The 19,647-nt window shown below is 38.9% G+C and overlaps 1 protein-coding gene across 7 annotated transcripts in view; it reads left to right on the top strand.

The window, feature by feature from the left end:
- Nucleotides 1-19,647, top strand: part of LOC121328627 (1-phosphatidylinositol 4,5-bisphosphate phosphodiesterase eta-2-like) — a 113,159-nt gene that overhangs the window by 5,586 nt on the left and 87,926 nt on the right. For 3 of the 7 annotated variants that reach the window (XM_041273482.1, XM_041273481.1, XM_041273477.1), the window contains exons 1-2: nucleotides 2,412-2,620; nucleotides 4,549-5,325. In XM_041273482.1, coding sequence (XP_041129416.1) covers nucleotides 5,208-5,325 — 118 coding nt within the window. In that variant the 5' untranslated portion in view covers nucleotides 2,412-2,620; nucleotides 4,549-5,207. Of the gene's footprint in view, nucleotides 1-2,408; nucleotides 2,621-4,548; nucleotides 5,326-19,647 lie in introns of those variants that run through there. The other 4 variants (XM_041273478.1, XM_041273479.1, XM_041273483.1 and 1 more) reach the window with 3 other exon arrangements.

The raw sequence follows: 19,647 nt of genomic DNA, 5'->3' as shown, positions 1-19,647 counted from the left end.
AAACGTAGTGATAATTTATTAACCCATTAAGTGCCATTGTCCTCAGTTCAGGACAGGCTACTTTGGAGGATTTTTAACTGGCAGCTACTTTCTATTTACATTTTCTCTGTAACTATATTGTTATGATAACTTACTCCAATTTTGTTAACCGCAAAGTTAAGTCTAAATGTAACTGGTTAATTCTACAAGTATAGCCCTTCAGAAGCTTTTATTATGCTTCAGTATAAAATAACATACCGAAGCCTGTAACCCTAACCCTAACCCTCCCCACAGTCATGATAAATGTACCTTCATAGCCGGCATGAAATCTCATTGCTCTGATTACAGGCACATCTAACTTAACTGTCCTCAAAAAAGGATGCAAAACAAAGGACTAAAATAATTAAAATTTGTGAATAAATATTGATTCAGAACGTATCATTTTACATAAACACAGCTTGTGTGCTCGAGTTTTCAAAGAACATTGTATTTGGTATTTAATGGGTTAAAGAAAAGATTTCCAGCTGTCAGAGTATAATCACTGAGACCCCACAGCTCTGAACCGGCCTTGTTTTTCCTAGAGATTTCCTGATGTATATTTACTGTAAGTGACGGATGTGAGCTCCCTGTTTTTAAATGTATGCATCTCCTCTGTAGCTCCCATTTCCTGACCAATAAGCAATTTAGCAACCTTGGAACAGTGTACACTGCCACGTTTAGTTTGTTAGGAAATTGGTTTAATAAAGTGAAATATGGTGACAAGCTTTGCTCGAGGTGAAAGGCGGATTCTCCTAATTTTAAAGTAGCTCTAAATCAGGAGTAAGCGTGTTCACTAAAATGTGTCCCGAAAGTGTAATATGTTACCTAACTAAAACACACTGGCATCTGAAAATGATTGTCCCCATATCGAAGTGACAGGCTTAGAAATAAAAGGGAGCATTTTCCTCCTTTTTCATTTCTTTCTTCTTTAATGCCCCACTGTGTGTGATTTGCATTGTTCTGTATTGTAGTTACAGCCTAGATTATTGTTTCCTGACTATTCCAGCAATGCCTCTGAAAAGTCTGGTTTCTCTAAAAGAGATGGGGATGCATATCAGTGCTGGCTGTGTCTTATTCACCAGTGCATAGCCCAAACAGTAATATTCTTGCACACAGTTTAGTCTTTTCAAAAGCATTATTTTTTTTAACCTATTAAGCAGAAACAACAATACAGTACACTTATTATTATTATTATTATTATTATTATTATTATTATTATTATTATTATTATTATTATAGGACATAGGTCATTAAAACATTTAAGAAATGTAATATTAGGGATATACCAAGGACTTTGTAATGCTATGCTGTTTGTAATTTGAAAAAGGTTATTTATTTACTCAGTTCAGCCACTATGTCCAGCTGCAGCCCGACGCGCTTAAAGAAAGGCCCTTTGTGTCAGCCTCACACTGTCAGCCGGCTCTGTACCAGTTTGAGACGTGACATTTTCAACAGTGCCGAATTAAAATAAGGACGGCTGAAGATAATTATTTTTTGTCGTCGTCGAAAATGTATTGGAAATGAAAGTTCAACTGCACGATGATCAGGGGAGTAGTGACAGTGCGTTAGAGTACATAGTATTCGATTTCTATAAAAAGGGTCTCATGCCGTATTGTAGAGTTATGTCTGTTCACGGACTGAGAATAAGCCTACACACTTGGGTTTTTCTGGACAGAAGCGTGTCGATTTTCGATTGAATTTCGAGAGCAGTTCTAATGTGGTGTTATGATTTGAGTTCAGTGCTTTTGAACCCCCACCCTAAAGAAAATATTAAGCATAAGATATTAAGCAGGTTTGACTCTACATTGATTGAAATTTAATGCAGATGAGTGTTTTCACAGCTGATTAGTTACTATGTAATTCCATGGTAATTAAAGTACTGTAATAACAGTAGGCACACCAGTAGCGACTCCCAGTATGTGGTTGTAAGCTAACTGGAAATACAGAACTTTTAAAAATGTTTTTTAATGCGCTTTACCGTACCTCTCTGGCCTTTATGATGTGCCTGTGCTTTACCATGCTTGTACTGTGCATTATTACAATTTGCTATGCTTTAACAGTGATCAACTGTTATAAGGGGAGGCACAAGTAACCAAAAATGCCTGTAACCAAAAAATAAATTTTGTTTGGAACCAGAAAAAGATCATTTATTATGCAGAAGAGAAAAATCCTAGCTACCAAGTTATTCGGCAAAAAACACACACACACATACACACGTGTCCATATAAGGGCTGCCTGCTAAAACCACGTGATTCTGTCATTTCCTCGAGCTCTGAAAATTTGTAAAGCAGCGTTTCGTCACCTGTAAACCCCCAGCCCTGTTAGCTGGCACCTCCCGGTATGTCGGAGTGCGAGTCAAGACCTGCTCTTCACTTCCCTCAGTCTTAACTTTCCACCCAGACTGTGTGAGGTTAGAGTGCTCTCTGACAGCGAGCTGTCTCCAGTGTCTCTATAAAACACAATCTCAGGTTTAAAACACAATATTTTCTTTCTGGAGAATTTGGGAAACACTATAAGCTTCTGGGGTGGAGAATCCTTGTCTAACTGCAAGTGTTTGGCTGAGGGATCGATGGATTGAATGAAACAGAGACCAAAGTGAAAGGTAAAAAAAAAAAAAAAAAACACTCCTCACTATGCAAATACTGCAGAGAAGCCATCCTACAGATTGCTTATTGCACAGCATTTACAAACTCTAGAGCAGTGTTGTATGTCGCGATTTGGTTGGTGGTTTTAAAACAAGTAAAGGTAGTGAAGAGTAGTTCTTGTTTTTTTTTCTTTCTTCATTTTCTTAAGAAATGATTAGTTGTGATCGTGCCAGACTGAGACAGTATAGTATCTCAATGCTTCTGACTCGGTTGTCAGTTAAGAATCCTGGATAACAGGCTGAAAATGATTATGTTGTAAATTGTAATTGCTTGTCCAGTTAATGAAGGGGTATACATACATACACTTGCTGGATTCTGTTTTGTAGGTAAATGTTATATTTAAAGTTAGATGGCAGTATATAGTCTTGCTGAAGCAGCTCTTTTTTCAAAGTAAACGTAATGCCCATACTTGAGAAAAGAGGGTGCTTGAAAAAGGAGCGGCTTAGCTTTGACCTTTTAGAAGTTTGTAAGGTTTCACCAGAGGGAGTCTCGGTGCTCTTGACTTCTGACGTGTGTATTGAACTATGTTGTACACACAGCATGTTCTTTGCATTGTTCTGACCTTCAAGTCCATGTTTACTATCCTGGGCTTTACTGCTACCCTTTTACTGCGTTTGTTCAGGGTTTTCACCTTCAACCTGATCAGTCAACTATTCTGTACAACATTTGTGAAGACACATTGTAAAAGACTCCTCCCGGCTGACACAGCACTGATAAGTGTGTGAGCTTTTAAGGGGCCTAAGGCTGTGAGATAGTATTTCATTGCACACCATGCATTTGTGCCCATACCTGGGCTGACACAGCCTGTGGAAGCAGTACTGTTTAGGGTGACTCTTTACATTAAGTGTCTCTAGTTGCTGTGTATTTACATAGTAGTTACTTAGTATATGCATGTGTACTTACACATAATTACAATGTTATTATGCATCATTCCAGTGTATTTAATGTGTAAATCTTTTTGCAGGAAATATGTAAGTATACAATTGAAAAGGGTTAGGGTTAAGGATCAGGCTGTATCGTGCAAAAAGATTTCACATAAAGTGCATTGTAACTATGCAAAATCTCATTGTAATTATATGTAAGTGCACATGTATTTACAAAGTAACTAATATCTCTTCGCACATGCAAATACCTTTATCGTGCCATGTGGAAGCCAGGGAAAGATGTCAATTCTTTATACACCTCCTTTGACTTTTAAAATGGAAGACAGCTGTAAACACTCATTATTTTATGGTTTGTACAAATTAATACAAAAAAAATCAAGCAAGGTATTGCTACTGTGTATCATTCTGCATTATCATGGCTGTTGTCCAAACTGCTAAACTAAGCTTTCACAAAAGCCCTGCCACCTGAGTAGTGTCTTTCAATACCAAGAAATTAGTGACTAAGAGAATTATGATAATGTTGAAAGTGCCCCCATTGGAACATGCCTGCGCAAGTTAGTGTAAATCCTTCATTTAATTTGTCCTTACTGAATAGACCAGTGATATGCAATCGCAATCCGCTGACGTAGAAGCTCTGTCAGTCACTGAACAGGGTTGTGTTAGGTAAAGTAAAGCAGATCATTTCCTGGCCAGCAATCATACAGCTGAGATACACAGTTAGGCATGTGAGACAAGATCCTGTTTTGCTAGAGGTTGTCCCAATGCACGCTGTGGCTTTCAATAGGAAATTCAATAGCAGTTCTAAAGCTGAGTGAACACGAAGCCACTTTGTGGCTTGGAACTTGGTTTCATGAGACTAGCTTTCAGGTCACTGCATGACACGTCAGGGGAGACTTGGGTCTGATACAGCAAAGTTGGCCTGCAAATAAGGTAAAAAAAAACTAGAAGCTTTTTTTGTTTCACCTGCCCTAACGTATACCTTTTCTGCTTCCAAAACACAGGTGTGCTATGTGGGCTTCCCAGTCAGACAGGCTCCCTGGCTTCCATTGACGTTGGCTGCAGGCCCAGCAGAACTCCGCTGCTCTCTCTTCATGGCTTTCAAAGCATTGCCAACATGATCAAGGACGGGACACGAAGAAAAGCAGCCACTTAACAGCTCTCCTTCCTTCCAATTTCCACTGAACCCTGAACCCACTCATTTGTTTGAGGCTGTCAAGGAGAACATTCACCCTGCACTGGAAATAAAAACAAGCATGACTGATTCTGTATCAGTATAACATCAACTTATTATTATTGTTTTGTTAATGAGATATTAAAAATAACAGGGTGTTATAATGAGGCTGTTGAAGCACTGGGTGAGGTACATGTCCTTTGAGAAATAAACTTGAACTGCGAGCAACAAAAAAGAGCTTTTGTCTATTTCTACAAACACAGACAAAGTTTAATATCTGAAGGAAACTGACAGTCCGAGAAAGGGAATTTTTTGTTCGACTTTGAGCTACTGCGAAACCTCTTTATTGGAAAACAAAACCCAACTGAGGAATCGGTACCTTAACAAAATAATTTTGGGGAGTCCTGTAACGCTCAGAAAGGGCTCCAACTTCTACGACATCTCTCTGCCTGGATTCTTCCCACAGGAATATCCTAGATTGGGTTCAGGATGATGTCTGGGAGCTCAGCAAAGCTAAAGTCGGAACCTTGGAGGGAGCCTGGAATCTCAAAGCCCACCAGCTTGCACCGCTGCAAGTCCTTTCTATCTGCAAACCTCATTGCTGTGGGTAAGTGCAACTGCTATCTGTGAAAACACTGAAGAGTCCTGTGAAGAAGAAAACTGACCTAGCACAGTGCTTCTGTTCCCACAAACTCTCTCTGGCTTTATAAACGGCTTTAGCTCATTCTGTTATTGGATGACTTACTAGCTGTTAAGTTTGAATACCCTAGTTAACCCTTGCCAGTCAGTAACAGCCCCCAACCAATAGGAGGCTGTGTGGTCCAGTGGTTAAAGAAACAGGCTTTTAACCAGTAGGTCCCTGGTTCAAATCTCAGCTCAGTCCACTGACTCATTGTATGACCCTGAGCAAGTCACTTAACCTCCTTGTGCTCCGTCTTTCAGGTGAGACGTTGTTGTGAGTGACTCTGCAGCTGATGCATAGTTCACTCACTTTAGTCTCGCATCTTGTAAAACGCTTTGTTCTGGTTGTCCACTATGAAAGGCGCTATATAAAGATTATTATTATAAACAAGGTAGCCTTATTCAGAAATATTCCACAACTTCAAAACACTCAGTCAGAAACCTAATGTAAAACTGATCAGAAACTCAAGTCAAGTAGATTAAAAAGTTTTGGCTGAAGAACACAGTACACTGAAGACAGCTGAGACATTTGTCTGCTTGATTGAGTTTCTCAGAAGTTTTACATTCGCTTTCTTAAGAGCCTGCCCCTGCCTTCTAGCAAAGAGCACCGTTTACAATGAAACTGGGAAAATACTGTTTGCACTGTTTTTATAGACTTTGTTTCATATGATGATGGAAGCGAGGATGTCATTATATGTGAAGTACACAGGATGCTTGTGCTTAATAGGAGCTGTCAGGCTATCAGTCATCAGTGTTGATTAACTCCGCTCACCTTCGCTCCTTGTGTGCGCTATTGTTCATACATGCTGGCTCTTTCACAAACCCCTGCATTGTGGTTTTCTTGCTTTGTGGGAGTTCAGAGCTTGAAAAGGCATTTCGCTCTTATTAAATTACCCACAATGCATACAGTGGTTAGCAGCTAAGTTGGAGGGCCTTTTACTTTTCTGGGAGAGGTGAAGATAACTATCAATATGAATGTTTATAAAAGTTTTTTTTTTGGGGATGTACACAAATGGTATGAATGATTTAAAATATAATTTATCTTGGGGCGTTTCGACAAAAGCCCTTCTGTAGCTGTGTGGAAAGAAAAGGAAACACAGTGCAATACACCTGTTATTGTTTTCAGGAGCCCTGTGGATGATGTCACGAGTGTGTCAGAATAGAATGTTCATTCCAAGAGTTTCCAAAGTTCCTAGTTTGAAGATAAACTCATTCTGCTTAAATCCTGGGTTATGTTCAATTTGGCAAAAAAAAAAAAAAATCTGTTCAAAGTGATTTGGTATTTTCTGTACCCGAAAAGTCACATTTGTATTTACTTGTTTTTTTTTTGTTTTTTTTTAGCATTTCAGTTGTTTATAAGGTAGTGTACTGTCGAACTTCCGCTTTCCACAGCCTGTAGAAAAATGATTAAATAAATTCAATTCTACCATAATCGTTTTAACATGTATAGACCTTACCTTAGAATTCTACTGAAACCCACCTAAAATTCTATAGATCTGCGCTGAGTAATTATCTGTCTACAAACATATAAGGTCATCCTTGAGTCAGCTTTCGTCTCCCCAGTCAATGTGAAGACGGCATTGTTTCTCATTTAACATTGTAGCTTCTTGAGACCTCGGACCAGCCTCTTCGCACCGGTGTGTTGTGTGCTTTCCCCCCATCACTCCCAAGCAGATTGTTTACAAAAGCGCAGAGACCAAACACAGAAAGAGATTGGAACAGTAACTAGCAGTGCTTGAAATGAGCTAATTAAACACTGGGACCATTGCCTCAGCTGTTTTTAATACAATCTCAGCTTCTTCAGAAAGGAAACTTTCATTTTCAGAGAGATGAGGATTGTATTGCACATGCTGGCTCCTGTTGCAGTTTTAGTGTTTCATACGAAACATAGTAAGTACACACGTATTTACTAAGTGGCGACTATGTAAATACACAGTAATTAGAGACACTTAATGTAAAGTGTTACCCTATACCAACAAATAAAAGGGCTATTGAGAATAAGTTAATTAACACTGCCAATATGCACAGATTACCAATGAGTGCCCAACTTTTTGTTTTTCTAATAATAGAAGTCTGCATTCTTAGGTATAAGGGCACCTCTTGATTTTGTATTTGGATTCTCATTTTCATGACAGCTCTGCAATTAATCACTATTAAAAGCTCTGCTGGTTCTGCCTGACAACCACTGTCAATTTCCCTTGTGGAGATTTAAGCAGGCATAATAATTTACTTGCTTAATATTGTTGTGCCTTTTTCAGTGTAAGACACATGGGTGGTTTTGCAGACCCTGAATTGCCTTTAAGTAGTATTGATCAGCAGGTATTCAAATACTGTGTTGTAAAGGTGAGGGAAGGACAGCTTTTCTGGTTTTGAAATCAAAAGATTAATGAATTGATTTATTTAATACCTGCTGATAAATGGTTCTTAAAGGCAATTACAAGCATCACCCCTAAACCTTACCTAAGCTAACATTACATAGTCAAAGATTGGTGTTGGAACGAGACACAAAATGATGTCATTGATCTTTGGGTTGTTTTTCTGCATGGCTTTGCTGAACAGGTTAAGGTGGGTTGTTGAGGGTTAGTGAGAAGTGTATGTGTATTAAGATTAGCGGGTGGTTTAGGACAGGCGACTCTTAACAAAGAGGAATGGCAGGTAGGCTTGTAAAACACATTCGGGCCTGCTGTGTTCTTGTCAAGGCCAAGAACGAGATTGTATTGCTGTTCTTTAAAATAACACAAAGCTGATCACCATTTCATTTTGAGCCAGTAATGACTTGAAGGGCTTCGCTCAACATCGAGAGGAAGTTTGTAATCCTGCCTGTGTATTTGTTGTTTTATTTAGCTGATAAGTAAGCCATCAGATCATAGGCTATACAAGACACAGTAGCTACAAGGCAAACATGAAAATAAAACTCAAAACTGCTGCCAGTTATTATCAAGATGTTTTGGCAAGCAGGTGTCAGGGATGGGTGATGGTAATTTTGGAACGCAGATGGTCTGATTGTTAGATTGATTTAAAAGTAACAAAGCAGCAGACCACAGTAATAGTGTATGTTGTGCCAATACTTCACCAGCTGAGGCACAAAGCTGCTGTATGAGATATCTTAAACTGGGCTAAAAAACTGCCCATGGAAACTAAAAAATAAGTCTTATTTTTTATCTTTTGGTTTCAATTTGGACGGATTTAACAGAATCCCTCATAATCAAATGGCACACGACGCAAGCACACGGAGAATGACAGTACCAGCCTCCAAAATGTAGGTTGCTGACTGTCATCATAGTGAGTACTGACCTCCCTGCCCTCCTTTTGAAGAGTAGCTTGTATAATGGCATAGCTGGAGAGATAAACAGACCACAACACATGAACTAATTACTCATTGTGGTTCCCATGCATTTATTAAGCAAAACATCTGTTCTGCTGCTTACAAGAGAGGCAGTTATCGGTAATTATTTGTCTGAGTGATGATGAGGCAGCCAGGTTTTCCAGGCTTCAGCAGCATTCCAGTTTGGTGAGTTTTATTGAAGTGTTATTGACTTTAATGTTGACTGAACTGTTTGTTGTATTGAGATACAATGCATGTATTTATAAAATATCATTTCCCTTGAGTGAAGTATGAAAGAGACCCTACAGTCATTTATATAAAACACCGGGTCCTACCCACATGGTACAATTTATTTCAAAGTGTTTTTCTGTGAAGTTAATTGTTATTTAAAGAGTATTTTGAGACATTATACACATGACTTTTGTATTCCCAGTAAGCACAAAACTGTATTATATTTACAAAATTGGCTTGAAAAAACAAAACAAAATAAAACTTTTGGGTAACTGGGCCAATTATAGTCTGCATTTAGTGATTATACAATTTATTAAATATATACAGTTTGTGATTTTTTTTTACTGTAGAATCTGAAGTGGTATTTTAATTGCATAGTACATTTATTCCTCTAAAGCAGGGGTCTCCAACCCTGCTCCTGGAGAGCTTCTGTGGCTGCTGGTTTTTGTTTCAACCAATCTCTGTTACTTAATTGAACCAATTATTGGCCTAATTAGTCAAGATTAACAGGTGTTCCAGATCTTTAGCTACTGATGATGTAAAGACACCTAGAAAGCCTGCTGGATAGGGGCTCTCCAGGACCAGGGATGGAGACCCCTTCTCTAAAGCCTATGGTAATTTGCTCTGAAATGATAAAAAGCTCTTCTCATGGTGTGCAGGGTCGTCCTTCACGCCCAGCCTCCTCCCTGTTGCTGTAGTGCTTAGCAGGAGGCAATCTGTTATCTGCCCTCCTTTTCATAGAGATCTGAAGTCACCTACATGTCTGGACACAGAGCTAAGAGAATCAAGTCCGGTGGGAAGAATGTAAACATTTGGAATCCTTGTATTTTCAATCATTCCGCCACGGAACATACAGTCATTCTGTTCTGTGATGGGAATCTTCAGCATGCTGGGACTGGCTCAGGGAGCTCATTCGATAAACAAGCAGGGAACAAAAATGATTTATAGATGATGCCATTTTATGTAGAGAAAAGTACATCACGGGTATGTGGCTTGTACGTTCCAGGGAATTCTGATACAAAAAATAAGATTCAAATGTAAATCTGTATATGGGGTTTGGGCAGTGAAATAATCGTGTGTGTTTCTTTTGAATAATGCAGTTCAGTTTCGAGGCCCTGCAGAGAAAGTTGTCGGTTTCACAGATAACATCAGGATTATAAGGGATTAAATACATTGAAGAGCCTCCATGGGATTATATCAGATGCCTTGAAGCCATGCTCCAATGAATCTGCTCACAGAGCAATGTTATTTTTCTTTTGAATACTGTTGAGTAGTTTAAATAAACACATAAATAAATAGATAGATACGTGAATGCAAAACCACTAGAGGGCGCAATTGCTATCTAAAACGACTGAGAAAGAACAATGCCTCATGAAGCAGTTTCAGGCTTGTGGAGCCACGTCTCGTTAAATTCCATTCTCATTAATTCAATTGAGTTTGTAGTCTCGACTGTTTCAGAGAGGGTTTGTGATTGAGTTAACGTGTAATAAAATGCATACATAACAAGCAAGCAAACAGTATAAGCAGACGTTATTTCCCTTGAAGAATAATTGCATTAAAGGGGTTGGGAGTCTGGACGCGCTCCAGAGACAGTGTAGGTCCTGTATAATGCATGAGCAGACACAGTTTGCATGGAGCTTGCCATCTGAGCAGCACAGTCCATGGTGAAAATAGCATCCCTGCACCTCACACTACCGAAGAGGAATGGAAGCACGCTCCAGATAGCTTCATTGTGCTGGTGCACAAATTTGTGCTGTGTTCCGCAGCAGACTGCCAGCTAATAAAAGACATATTTAGCTCTCTACAGAGCAGTGAATGCAGAAGTACAGTACACAGTACTGGTGGCAATGTGCTCTGCGCAATTTTATTAATAAAGACAGTTGGTCCAAACTGTTGTGTACCAGTGCTGGTTTAAAGTAGGTCTCTGGGTTTGGTTTTTTTCAGTCGATGTTACATTTGTGGGCACCAGGAACTAAATGGCAGTGATGGTCGCTATGGAGAAGCCCTTATAATAGTTTACCACTGTTTCTATGCTTATGCAACAGGTTTACCATGCTGTTAACCTTGGTTTATACAATGCCTTCACATGTCCATCTGTGATTTACTATGCTTACCCGTGCTTTACCATGAGTTTACTGTGCCTACCCTGCTTTACCCCACTTTGCTAGTAAAGCTGACCACTGGTCATCCGGTCCGTGATTGCTTCCCAAATCTGATTTTAGCTGGAAAATGTGTTACAGTATTCCAGCGTTCTTTGACGGTACTCGGATCACAGATCACACAGGACCATCTGGATCTCTCTAAGCTGCTATCACATTGACTTTGAACTATCTGACTGTGTTTGAAACTGTTTCATCCTGGTTTGGATCTTTAGTTTCCGGTATTTATGATATCCCCTGGCTCCTGTGGGAGCTATCGCCAGGAATGATGAGTACAGGGTAACCGCATGAGATCCCTCAGAGGACAGGCTGACTGTCAAACCTCTGGACAGTTCAGATGCATGTTTTAATCTGACAGGTGGTGATAAGAGCTAAGCTGATATATGACATCTGTTATCTCTGAGAAATAGGGGGAAGATTCAGAACCCCAACTGGACTGAAGAGCTGTCAATCTGGCTGCAAATCAGCCATTAAACAGCGAGAAAAATTATTTTGTGCGTAATATAAAAAGGAAACGGGAAGTGCTGTGGGGCTAAATCCGGACAAACTATGAGCTACGTTGTTTAATAAAATTTAATCGAAAAAGTGAGGAAGACATGTCGCCGCCTGTATTTTTAGTGATTCCTCTTAAAATATGGTGACTGGTTCACCAATGGCGAATTTAAAATAACGTGTTTTTTTGGGGTTTTTTTTAACAGAAAATTGTTCACTTCAATAACTGGGCTAATATAAAGGACATGGTTTACTGCTTTATAGATGCTACCTCGTCTCAGTGTTATTTAGAAAAGTTTGCAGATCACTGGATTAGCCACATTGGAAAAAATATAACATTTTGTGGAAAGCTGCGGGCATTTTATGATTTCATGATGGAAATTGATTATTATGACAGGCTATTCACACCACCGCACTGCTCATTGATCGTGAAAAAGACCAGTGCAGTATAGATGATATTTAATGGCTTCCATTGTCAAAGAATATATCAATATTACTCAAACATTCTGAGTAAGTATATATAGCTTTCCTTTTAGGATCCATGCTGCATTTATTTGTCTTAGGATCCCAAAATTCCATTATTATTCCATTAGTAATTGCAATGTTGGCCACCTGGTGGCGCTGTGCACTATGCAATAATTCCATTAGAAATAAAACAATTTTAAGGAGGGGGATTTGAAAGAAAACATTCATATTTTTGAAAATATCCCAGTCGCTTACTTTAGTTACGCAATACAGTATTTGATGACATGGTCACGAAATGGATGATCGAGGGATAATAGCCTGGCTGGTGAGTGTCATTACTTGGAATGCAGAAAACTAATCAGTGGGTGAGACATAGCTTTTTATGGATAATAGTCAATTGCCTCGTATTTAGCTCTGCTCGGGAATCTCGAACACAACTTGTGCCTTTTGTAAAATAACTCTTATGAGATACAAACCCATTTTCTGTAGCTCATCAAGGGATTGTGACCTGTTCAAGTCTGTCTTTCATGAATCTCATTTTCACATAATCCTCAAGCGTTTTATAGGATTACAGTCAAATAAGCAAAGGGGCCCCAGAGCTATCATTATCACGGGGGATGTTTTTCACACTGAAATGCTGTTGGGTACATTATTTGCATTGGCTGTGAATCCTGGGCTGATAGGTTGTGTTTGTTTTTTTCTTCAGTCTGAAGGAGTGTCAGATTGATGCTGTTCTTACTTTCTCCTTCCAGGGCTATGAGTTCTCACACAATGCTAAAATAACGCATCCAGCTGTCAACAGCCATCACTTCATATATTATCATGAGTTAATTATTGTGAGCAACCCTCGTAACAGCTATGTCAAAACTAACTCTCATCCTAACAAACCCCAGCCCAGCTGAAGTCTCAGTGATCAGGAAGAATACCAGATATTCAGAGGGATAGCGTCTCAAAGCTGTTTACTACAGATCGTCGTGGTGGGCACAAAACAAATGTCAGAAAAGAGACACGCACCCAGTAAAGTGACCAAACCAGACATAAATAGCCTTCAGTTGTTTGGGATTTGTTTTAGAATTTTAATGTGTTTTTATTTGTTTTGTTATTTTCTTTCAGAAGAAGATGTGTTTAAACCTCTTTTATGTAATTGTTGGATTCCACAGAGTCCTGGTTTATTTACTTCATCAGATACAGGCTAGCTGACCTGGGAGTGAGGCTCCTGCAATGTGAACTGCAGCAGCTGCTTCAAGAGCAGTAGCTTGGCCAGTGTGGGGCAGCTAAGGGAAGGAGGAGGAGGGCAGAGGCAATGTGACACTGCAGGTACTGTCTGTGCAAGTCATGCGGAAGCCATGCATTGCTAGTTTATAGAAAGTAGCACATTTGCAGGCAGGGGTTGCACTTTATCCCCCCCCCTCCTGTGGACTGCTTATTTATTCTATCTCCGGGGCGATCTGTCTTTTTTTAGCTCTTGGTTCACTTTACCTCTAAGGAATAGGATTCTCTATAAGAACAGTGAGGTTTCAGTAGGATCCGTTCTTGTATTTCTCCTTATTTACTTTGACCTTGAAATTGTAAAGGTAAATTTGATGGCTGCACTGCACGTTATGTAGCGCACAGTGCCACCATGTGGCTGGATGTTGTAATACTAAGTGTACTTTAAGGGGTTAAGAAATGCAAGATCTCTAAGTGTCAGTGTCTTTTTTTGTCTTGAAAACTAAAAAGGATCTGTATGGACCTAATTTTGTTTTGAAACGGTGTTTAGATGTGTAATTGTGTTCAGGTCAGCTGAATACACCCCAACATTGCTCCTTGTGTACACTGCAGTGGAATGTCAAAAGCTCAGTGTGTGACATGAACGAATGAACAAATGTCCCCTTTTAAAAGGTTAAACTCTGCTTGCATTAAAATGCAAAAAACTGCAGCTACAAATCTGTATATTCCTGCTTAAGGCACATTTTAATTACACCTGATTCTTCTCAGAGGGGAGACAGTAAAGCTGTTGTCTTGGGGGAATTAATTATAAGGTCACGAACAGAGACTGCAAGGAAATGCTAATGTTAACATAAAGTTGTCTTGCGAAGTCAATGATAGAAACCCACGAACGGGATTTTTAAAACTCCTCTGCTTGAAATAACGGTGTGGATCTTGTGTGGGCTAATGTAGATTGCACCAAGCTGCACTGTAATGCTGTTTGTTTTTCGTTGTTGTAATCTGATTTTATAATGTGTGGAATAATAATGCAGTCAATCGGAACATAAGCGACACCTTTCCTCTTTTCTAGTACTGTGTCGGCTGTGATTTTCAAAGTACAATAATCAGATTTATCTAGAAGTGTCGATTTCCTTTTTAATAAAAGCCTTGCATCTTACTGTGCTATTTATAGCCACTTAACATAATCATTCTATTCTGCGCAGTAACATTAACATAAGTACCAGAATATTAAATGCAAAAAATATTTCAAGAAATATCATAAAAGCTGTTTTTGAAAGACATTGTAATACTAATGCTTGGCCAAGTCTGTATGCTTATTCCTAGAGTTCAGTTACACCTAAAAATGCCTTTAAATTAATTTTGTATGCACTACAATCCATTACATTCCTTCCCACTCCCCCACTTATTGGGGAGCCTTTATTGGAAGAAAGTCTTTGTTAAAAAATAGAGCATAAAAAAAATACTGTCAGCTTGCAAATGATTCCCCCGTGACTCAATAATGGAATAACATTTAAACACACTCTCCCTCGCTCTCTCTGTCACACACACACACACACACACACACTCACAGACTCATAAGGGGGCGAGGTGATAGAGAAAGAGACAGCGCAGCACTGAGATTCTCCTCTGCAGCCCTCTCTGATAATACCAGGACATACTCCAGTGTACACTCCCTGCAGTTCAGCTATACCAGGCTCAGCAACTGGACAGGCATGGACTTGGGAGCGCTGCCCCAGAAATACAGTATGTCCTTTTTCTACACTTTCTCCTTTTCATAAGAGCTGATCACCAGATTTATTTGTTATTGTTGAACTAATCATCTTGAACTGGCTTCCTGTATGTTTTTGTTGCTTTAAACAATAGGTCTTAGCACTAAACGTACAGATCATGACAGATGTGTACAGAGAAAGCTGGTGTGTAAATGCAGTAGCGTTGATGTGCATGGAGAGTTACAAAGTTCATAGGATACTTTTTTTCTAAACTGTTCCCAGATTTTGAATATAGGATTGTGAAGCTGTGTCAGAGTTTTTTTTTTTAAATGTCGGTTTAACTAATAATGAAATCAGAAAGTCTTTTTAATGCAGTTGCTGTTTGCTATAACAAATATGTATGCTTACATGCATTTAAACTTAAAGATAGATATCTGTAATATTGAGCACATTTATTTATGTTTCTATACAATTATATTCATGTCAGTGTGCTTAAAGCTTATAAGAGCTTGTCACTGCCCCCGTGGTTTGAAAGTTAATAAATCATCACACAATGGGTTTTGTCCGGCGAGCCTCTTGTATTGATAGGATTGGAATTTATTGAAATAGTGAATGATTCTAGAGCTGTATCAGTAACAGAGATGATACCAGGCAAGAGAGAATGGGGATTGAATCAATAACACACTTTTCAGGCATTCTGCTTGAAGACAATAAACTTGACAATTTAGAGTGTCTTTACTCCCGGGGTGTGAGTTAATGATGTGTATCGTTTGGCATTTATTATATTCCTTTGAAATGCCTGCAGGCGATTTTATGGGAAGACTAAACAGCTGGATTATACAGTGTGACATTTGTGCCACAGATTCTAGCATGTTTTCTTTACCAATTCTTTCCTTAAAAAAGGATTGCAGTTTATATGTTTGAAAAATGTTGTTACTGAAAACAGGGGTGCAATTTATTATAAATCAATAATTAGTTCATTTAAACTATGTATATGGAATTGCATTTTAATCCAAGTCTGTAAGTGTAATTAGTTGAACGATACCCTTGCATTATTAATAAAGTCAACTATAACCAGTAACCCTGTTGTCCATCCAGATACACTGTATGCTTGCACTGCCGTGGCGTCAAATTCAATCACTGTAATGATGTCGCTGTCTTATTTCGTGCACTGCTGTCTTTTATGATTGTGGGTTTATTTTGAATGCCTGTGTTAATTGGTTAGTTTGTAGCATTTAAAGACATCAATAAAGGGTAACACAGCTGTTAAAACAGCAATGAGTGCTGGTTTTTTGTAGCATTACAGCAGGATTGCACTTTTAGTTAAAGCATAAAAGCACAAGATAATGGTACAATAAAACTTATCAAAAACCTTGTGCTACTGTTTCCCTTGGTGCCACTATCTCAATAGTACTGTCACTGTAAAGACAGAGAGCAAATGCAGTATAGTACAGATCCTGCACTGGTCATGTGCAGGGCTACGTTATTATTGAGCCCAAATCTGATCGATATTGCTGCTTCTACGGTTACCGATGGGTGTTTCATCTTGCTGGCTCTTTCATGCACCCATTATAAATCATTGGTTAGCGTTGCCCTGGGAGTTCTATAAAGCTGCCGAACTAAAACAGATCCCAAACTAGCCAGTGCTTTCACCAGTCCAATAAAGACATGACAAGGGATGGATGTTCTAGGGTTAGGTTGTACACTTCTGTCCTCCAAAGGATTTAGTGTGCTATTTGTCTGTGCTGATTACTGAAGGCAGTGCATTGCAATGCGTTAGTGCCTTTTACTGCTTGTGTGTTTAATGGCACTGATTACAATGGTAACATTACTCAGTTTAAATACGACAGCAGGGTTACAAAGAACAGAAGAAAATTAGTTTCGTATTGCTCAAGACTGTGTCTGAGTGGAGTTTCAGCACTACTTTGAATGGACAGCGTTTATAGAAAAAGCACTTACTCAAAGGACAGATGTATAATGAAGTTTGCATGGATAAAGCATCTGGAGAACCCGTGAGGGCTCGCATCTACATGTATCTGTAGTGAAGCAAAAAGGGTAATGATCCTATTATCCCTAACAGGGTTGTTGTCAATTCCTTTATATCAGTTCCATTTCCAATTCCTTTTTTAAATCAATTCCCAATTCCAATACCCTTTTAATCAATCCCAACACACCGTTGACCAAAATTGCAATCATCACTATTCTGTTGAAATGAGCTTCTCACAGTGGCAACAAATGACTTAAATTGATGTCACTCGTTAGCCAATTAAATTGGCTTCAAATGAAAACAGCTGAACAATCACACCAATAATTATGCCTCCACAATATCAATTCCAATTCCTTCGCATGCCAAAGAGGACTTCATTTTCGTCATGCTCCCCAAATGCTGGAAAAACAAAAGGATGTACTGCAAAGAACAAACCTTGACCTATATTAAAAAAAAAAAACAAGCCGCAGTGCAGTTTAACTGCAGCAAAAGTACATTAAACTGGATCTTACTGGAATACAGGAATAGTGATAGAGCATTCTAATTGCACAGCAGCGCTAGACCATTGCAACTGAAGTTACAATGCAATTAAAGTGCTTCTAAGCACATCTGCCTGCAGTTATTTCATCCAACTGAAAGTACATCCACTGCTGTTGTTTCCTGAATTGGTCAGGCTTTGCTTTATATTGGAGATAAGCCACCAAGATTCAAAGTAAATGAGACCGGCAGAACATGCTGTGAGAAGGCCAGTTCTATAGGTGCTGGGTGGCTCGGTGGTTAAAGCCCTGGGTTGCCATGCACAAGGTTTTGGGTTCATGTGTGTCTTTATGACTCCAAAATCTTCCAAACAAGCCTAACCTTTTGTACCTGATGTATGTGTATTCTGTATTTCACCAAACATCAGACTGCAGGCATTGGCCTACATTGCTTCGTTCTGGTAGGTTTGATGTGGGTAATAAATGCAGCCCGGACCGCTGATATGAGTAATAAGCTAATTGTGTTGGCATATACCTTTAATGAAATGGTTTTAGGTTAGTGGTTTCAAAACATAAGCGGTTTTCCAACTTGGTAACAGACTGTTTCATTATGCAAAGCTGTGCCACGCAAAGCCAAAATGTGGCACAAACACTGTTCTGTGTTCTGAGCTTTTTTGTATGTACCAGGTGCCAATTAAAGGTTGCAGCTGGAGCGGAAGGGCCCTGGTGGGTACAGGGATCCAGCTGGCATTGTATTAAGCATTCGCAGTGCCAAAGAGCATGGGCAGTACAATTCACTGCCACTGCAGCAACCTAACTGTAAAATATAGACTAATATTGTTAAGCACACTAGGAGACGTATTTGGAAATTAGGAGAGAGGGCAGTAGACACTTCTTGAAACAGAGTGGTGAGGGTAACCAGGGCATGTTGTTGCTGCTCAATGCTTTGAATCCTTTAAGAGATGATTGGATGGAATTCTGGGATCAATCAACTACTAGGAAAGGAGTCAAGTGGTTAGTATATTGAGAGCAGTACTCCAGCTCTGTCCATAAAAACTTGGTTCTAGTACATTTTTGACAGTGATTGCCAGCTTTAGTAATGTAGTATAATTTTAGTATAACAGCAGTAATGCAAATAAGCTTTTTATAGCTGCTCAGGATGTATGAATCTACTCAAATAACTGAGTGAACCCCAGACCTGACATTGCCTCAATTCTGTGTGAGAGGATTCTACCAAATTAACTCTTAAAGACACCATAGCTAGGCTTTGATTCCATTCCTTTATCGGGCAATTTTGACAGTTTTCAGCTGCATCTAAGGTTTTTAAATGAGGACATGCTGGTCAAAGTGGAATCCATGTGAATGGAATGAGTTTGTAATGCAATTACAGGAAGATGACCCTGCTGCAGTGCACGGCCTGAGCAGAAGAAATGGCATTTAAAATTCCCCCTTACAGACTGCATTATGAGTGCGTTCATTCGTTATATAAATCATATAAAAATGATTAAATGAACTGCTGTATTTAGCAGAGCCCTATCCATCTGTCCGTCCTATTGCCTGTCTGTCTGTCATGTATCATCCAGCAGAGATTTCATTGAAAAGCTTGGGAGTCCTTCAGTATTTCCTGCACTCCCTGGAATTCACTGATTGCATGAATACACTGTGTTATAATGAGCCCCTATTAAGCATATGGACAGATACTGATTTTATGTGTGAAAATTATCCATAGGATTTATAGGCAGCTTAGTGGATAAAATTATTTTCAGAAAAAAAAAGTTTCAGTTGTTCACTTCTATATTTATATTGATGTGAGATGCATTTATAATAAATCTAATTCAAAGTAGAGTTTTGTTTCAGAGGATGTTTTTCATCAGAACCTGAATTCATTCTTATCTGATGCCTGTGTATGTACTTGTCAATGTGTTATTTATTTGTTTATTTATTTGTTTGTTTGTTTGTTTGTTTGTTTTGTTTGCTTTGTGCTGCTGTGATGTTTGTCTGTTGACCAGATCTTCTTTGGAAATGAGAATCTCTTCTCAATCTTCTTATCTTTGTACTCAGTGCACATATTAGGCTAAATTCTCAAAGCAATTTATTCCAAATCGTCATTAGCTCATTTTTTTCTTTATGGAAAAAACACCAATTAAACATGCAAAATGAGAAATAACCAGCTTAACACTTCATTTAAAAGCCTT

This window comes from Polyodon spathula, chromosome 16 (assembly GCF_017654505.1).
Source record: "Polyodon spathula isolate WHYD16114869_AA chromosome 16, ASM1765450v1, whole genome shotgun sequence".
NCBI lineage: Eukaryota > Metazoa > Chordata > Actinopteri > Acipenseriformes > Polyodontidae > Polyodon > Polyodon spathula.
This window is presented reverse-complemented; position numbering and strand designations above follow the sequence as displayed.